We start from the raw sequence: 5630 nt of genomic DNA, 5'->3' as shown, positions 1-5630 counted from the left end.
TGCATAATAAGAATGAGTAATGCTCACAAATTATTGTTCACCTCTTCCCAGAACTCAACCTTCTCTTTAATCATAACATTCAGTCACCAACATACTGTGAGGGACCAAGGATTAGACATAAGAGTAGTCTTGTAAACATACTTGTAATTATCAAATTGTGTTTTCTTTTTGTCAGATAGAACTACATGTCTCTTTCCATCAGGTGCAATCTACACACATGACATAGTCAACCAACTCAAAATACCAACATGGCAAAAAGAAAACATATATCAGTTAAAGACCCTTTCCAATGAAAACATATAAATTTATATTGGTGGAAAGCTGAATTAACATAGGATACAAATATAAATGAATAACAAATATTTTCCCTTTGAGTATTGCACAAAAGTAAATTTAAACCTAATTTTAAGCACCCCTCCAGATTATGGGTCAACAGGGGTCAAATTTGCCACAGTTACGGTGACATAACATGTGGACCTGATCGGCTTGCCTATATAGCTGAGGCGATAAGCTGTGCTTAATAAGTGCAAAGGAACTTTGAGTATGCATACTCCACATCTTTTCTTCGGACAGAATTTGATTTTGGGGCAACATGCATTTTTTAAAGATTTGAATCCAAGATATCTCTGGCTCATCATTCAAGAGTTTCATACATTTACCGGTCATTTTATCTGTATTCTTTCTAATATATCATGTTTACTATTCACCATGTAATGATGTTTTCATGTATATGTATGTCTTTATATTTGTTTAAATGTTATGCAGGGCCCCCATGTATAACAGTATCCTAACTACTGACGGGGCTACCCTGTTGAAGAAAAAAAAATACAAATACAAATAAAATACAAAATCAATAAAACTTGAAGAAAGGTGAGTGTCACTTCATCTTGAGTTTATGGACCCATGAAATTTCCTGAAAAAGGGTCGTAGTTTCACAGAGGAATCTGGGAATCAAATAACATGAGGCAAATTAAGCAAAAATATGGTCCATTTTGTGAATTTGTACTTTACAAGGCAAAATTAGGGTTCTATTTCAATTTTAAAGGCAATTGTATAACTAGTTTTAGGCAAAAAGAGGTAGTTTTTTGTAAATTTTTCTCTTGTTAGTCAGCAAATAGGGGGAATGTGTTTACTTCGCTATCAAATGAAGCGATGCCACCAGATACATCTGTACTTTTCAGTCTCTGGTCTAGGTTGTCTCGGGGTCAATACACAGCCAGCCAATATTCTAATATTCTTCTTATTCTTTGCTTTAAGGACAGGCCATCATCAACAGTATTCATGTATTGATGTTCCACGTTAAAGCTCTATTGAATACAGACTTAAAGACGCACAGTAGTGGGCTCTCATGGGGAATTCAACAGTATTCAGGGCAGGCGTCAACCCAATGACAGGTGTTGTCGACCACCAGGATTAGCCTTCAGTTCTATGTAAATCTCTGCATTTTTCACCCGAAGACTCTCAGAGGGACTAAGGGGTACTTCTTGATGGGACAAGGGGTTTGCTGTGTGCAAATCTTGTACACCCATCAATGGTATTTCAACCAAGTCTGGTGTTAGTGAATTATGACCTCCTGCACTTGGAAACCTGACCTTTTCCTTTTAAAGTACGCCCAGGTTGAGGTTCCTTCTAGCTTAGTATGTAATACTCTTACAGGTTCATAATATTTCACCATTCAGCATTAAAGGGAGTGTAGCATGGGAATTACTGGTTGACGCCATCTACGTCTTCTATGGGACAACTGCACGTAAAAGAATGAACTTGATTAACTGGTTCAGACTGCTAGGGTTCGCGAAACAGACCGAAGTTCTCCTCACGCTTTAATTTCGTGTCTGTTGCACGCACGTGAATGCTGCAGTCACGTCGTCCATAGTCGTATTAATACCCGATTGGCCCCGGGTAGGGCCACGGGAAAGACACAGTCTCGTCATGACACACTCCCTTTAACACTTTGTCAAAATGGAGAGTCACGTCCTAGGTCCTGTCGGGCGCATCGTAAAAGGCTCCAATCTCTCTGCATCCGGCAATACGCTGTTCAGACGGTCCATAAGTGGGATTAGCTGATCTACACTCATCTGAACACGCTTTAGAGTTCCTGACATTTCGTTGATCTTCTGTATTTGTTCGGCATGCTTGGCGAATCGCTTCTGCCGCTCAGCCATGGATTGCATTATACTGTGTATGATGGCATCCACCTAATAAAAGTAAAACAAAATAACTTTAATAATACCATGCCTTATGGAGGTGTCGTGGTCTATAATGGATAAGTCATTGGACTATGGATCATATGGTCCACGGTTCAAGTCCCACCGACAAAGTCCAGACAAGTCCAGACAAACCCTCTAGGGTTTTTATACAGCAACCAAATTCCTATTTTTTTTTACTGTCAATATTGTACCATGTTAATTATAATTACACGTATGTAAAAGTAGTATTTTTATGTAACTGTTTTTATAGAATTGAATAAATACTGAACTTGAACTTACTAGAACCCTTTGTAAATTGTCATTACTAGTGTACTGTGTCAGCTGACGTCAGAAGCGAGAAGCTACTTAGAGATATTTTCAGTTTGCAGCTAGCGGGAGCTGTAAGCTTCGCCGCAGTAACACGTGTGTTAGTATGCACAGACATAATCCCCCTGAGAATCACCTCTAATATTGTTGTTCTTCGATAAACCTAATGTTGTAAGTGTACAATTACTACCGGTAGTTATTAGTGAAATTTGATGTTTTACTTTCATATGTATGGCAATGGCATATAATGATAGCTTCTTGTGTTTGAATATGTTGGGCACGAAAATTATGGTCCGTAATGAATTGTAGCGTGTGTTTATTAGGCGAGCTATGCATTGACTTAGCCATGTAATGTGTACAATCACAGAAAGTGAGAAGTTTGAAGCCAAGTCAAATTTGCATATATCTTAGATAAAGATGATTTGAACATGTATAAACAAACGTAACTGACCTATGAGCCAGTTTAAACCCTGCTTGACGTTTATATGAGTTATAAAAGGTAACATAGGTATAAGATTCTGTAAAGGGTTGCCATATTTAATGGCAAATTATGCAAATTAGGTCAGTTTAGAGAAAGATGGGTCACGTGACCTGCTCAGAAATAAGTAAGCAACATTTATTTTACAAGAATATCTTACCTCTTTGATTCTCCCTGTCAGAGCATTCTGGTCAAAGGTCACTGCCTCGGAGCATTGCCGGAGATGATGCTGGTATCGCAAACACAGCAGGAGCAACTGTCTACAAATATTCAGGAAACATGGAGAAAAGAATGTAACTATACTTAAAGGGGCACGTGGCACGCTGAAACAAGAAACCCAGAAATAATATTTTGTTTGTCATTTTGCAATTCTATCAATAAAGATTTCATTAACTAATCATCATCATCACCATCATCATTATCATACTCACCATCATCATCATCTTTAACATCTCTTTCACTTTTATCTACAAATATCACCATCATCACCATCACTATCGTCTCCATCATCATTATCATCATCATCATCACCGCTCACATCTCCTTCACTTTTATCTACAAATATCACCATCATCATCACCATCACTGTCAACACCATCATCAACACCATCATCACCATCATCATCAACACCCTCATCATCATCACCATCAACACCAACATCATCATCATCTTTACTACCATATCACCATCCCCACCACTATCATCACCCTCATCAAAATCACCTGTGATCCATTTTCTCCATCTGGTTAGGGTCCTCCACCTGTGCGACGCTGTGGGTGCCTTTCAAAATGGGCATGAACGTTGGGATGTCTCTCATCTTCTGAATCTCAAAAGACAGCGACTGGTCGGCTCCCTGAGTCCCCGCCGACACCGTCACAATCTTGTGATCCGCTGACCCCACCTTAGGACTTCTCTGGGGCGAGCCCTTTGTGGGTGTGGACCTTCCCTGCTGCTGCTTGGCTAAGGCCTGCACTCTATTATCTACAAAGGCAATTTTTGAGCAAGGATTTATTACAGGAAACAAGAACATGGAGTATATCATTGATTATTTCGTACAAAAAAAAAAGGGAGAACAAACTAGTCTAAGTATAGTGCCTTCTTCTTCTTCTTTTTTGATATATGTACAGGCCACCCTTGTCCGGCTTGGGTGTACAGACTACAGTAATGAGCTCTTCTGATGTAATTACAAAAATGGCTCATAAATGAAATGCGACCCGCATAACAGCAATGAAATAAGCATAAGGGTAAAACATATAAGCTATCTCTATTTCCATAATTTGTTTTCATCATTCACAACATATTGACTTGTTACTTGGTTGATACAAAAATCCTCAATTTCCCTCTCATCACGTCATTACATTGACGACATCACTTGCCGTGTTAATTTCAGTTTGTAATTTCTGCACGCAGCAACGTTTGTAAATATACAAAGGTTGTGTGTGAATCAACAAAAAATGACATGACCTCCCAGTCAGTGGATTGATATCAGTGAGTTTGTAATGCATCAACTAGATTTCTGCACGTTTTATTTACTATTTTACGCCCTAGACTCTAGAGAACTTTGTAGACTATTGACCTTGACCTTATTTTAACTTGCCTTATTATGTCGAACCAATCAGCAAGGAAACACATATAAGAGGTGGAGTCATATAATATCAGAAAATTGAAATATTGTTGTAATTATTGAATGTGAATTCTGGTTTCACCTTTCGGAGCAGGAGCTGCATTCCTGTCTACAGAGTAGAACGTATACGGTATGCTGCCTCCTTCCGCTGCCGCAGCTGCAGGCGTCGGACCAGTCGTCGACTCGATAGGGGCATCATACCTCGAAACTTGCTGTTCGCTTTGATTTGCACCCATAGTAAGCGTTTAGTGTCGATAATTCAACGCCTCAATTGTACTTTGAAATATAGTGCAGTTATGGAAGAATATATGACGACAGATTCGGCCAGAGAAAATCACATTCTTCTATGAAATTTTAGAATGTTTTACACGAAGTCATGAATGAACAAAGAACGATAATTTTAGCCCCTGTTATGGCTAGCTTTGTTCAAGGCGTTTTTTATTTTATTTTTCTTTCGAATCCAAACTTTACCTTCTTATCTAATTTGCCTTTTAGTGTCGAATTTGAAAAGCAGTTAATGTTTTCTTAAAGGTAAAGACCAGTATTGGTAACGCCCCAATTTCAAAAAATGAAATGGAAGCTCTCCTTACCAATCATGTGAAAGAATATGTTTTGACTAATATAGGATGATAAAAAATTTGCCGGGAAACCGCCTACTAATTCATATATTTGGTAAATTTATTTCTCTCATGGTCGTGTGAGAGAGATAGGGTAGTCCCATATACATCTTTCTGTGTATAGTGCTTGTAACTTTACGAAGAATGGGCCAAATTTCTTATCATTTTGATGATTCCAGAACCTTGCAGATGCTAGGTGCTAGATGATCAACCTTTTCTGATCGATTCCACAACGTTTCTTTCACAATGCAATCGCATGACCATTACTGGTCTTTACCTTTAAGTACTTTGGGGACAAAATAATGTTTTCTTTGACTGAAGGTAGGTTACGATGTCAGTACGCCAATAAAAGGAGGCGCGATAGCTCAGTCGGTATGGTCTCGTTATCCGGTGACCC

General features: G+C 38.7%; 1 protein-coding gene across 1 annotated transcript; it reads right to left on the bottom strand.

The window, feature by feature from the left end:
• Positions 1–1246: 1246 nt before the first annotated feature.
• Positions 1247–5044, bottom strand: LOC583885 (BLOC-1-related complex subunit 5). Its single transcript, XM_783774.4, has 4 exons — positions 4699–5044; positions 3715–3973; positions 3152–3251; positions 1247–2195 (listed from the first exon to the last, which is right to left on the bottom strand). The coding sequence occupies exons 1-4, from the start codon at positions 4850–4852 to the stop codon at positions 1968–1970; spliced, it is 741 nt and encodes a 246-aa protein (XP_788867.2). The 5' UTR covers positions 4853–5044; the 3' UTR covers positions 1247–1967.
• Positions 5045–5630: the final 586 nt, after the last annotated feature.

The sequence above is a fragment of the Strongylocentrotus purpuratus genome, unplaced genomic scaffold (genome assembly GCF_000002235.5).
Source record: "Strongylocentrotus purpuratus isolate Spur 01 unplaced genomic scaffold, Spur_5.0 spur5_scaffold_17, whole genome shotgun sequence".
Classification (NCBI taxonomy): Eukaryota; Metazoa; Echinodermata; class Echinoidea; order Camarodonta; family Strongylocentrotidae; genus Strongylocentrotus; species Strongylocentrotus purpuratus.
This window is presented reverse-complemented; position numbering and strand designations above follow the sequence as displayed.

Excerpts from the sequence above, each read along its gene's own strand:
- LOC583885 (XM_783774.4), bottom strand. The coding sequence starts at position 4,852 with ATGGGTGCAAATCAAAGCGAACAGCAAGTTTCGAGGTATGATGCCCCT. Across the intron at positions 3,252-3,714 it reads ATGGAGAAAATGGATCACAG|ACAGTTGCTCCTGCTGTGTT; the intron begins GTGATTTTGATG and ends GAATATTTGTAG. Across the intron at positions 2,196-3,151 it reads TGACAGGGAGAATCAAAGAG|GTGGATGCCATCATACACAG; the intron begins GTAAGATATTCT and ends TACTTTTATTAG.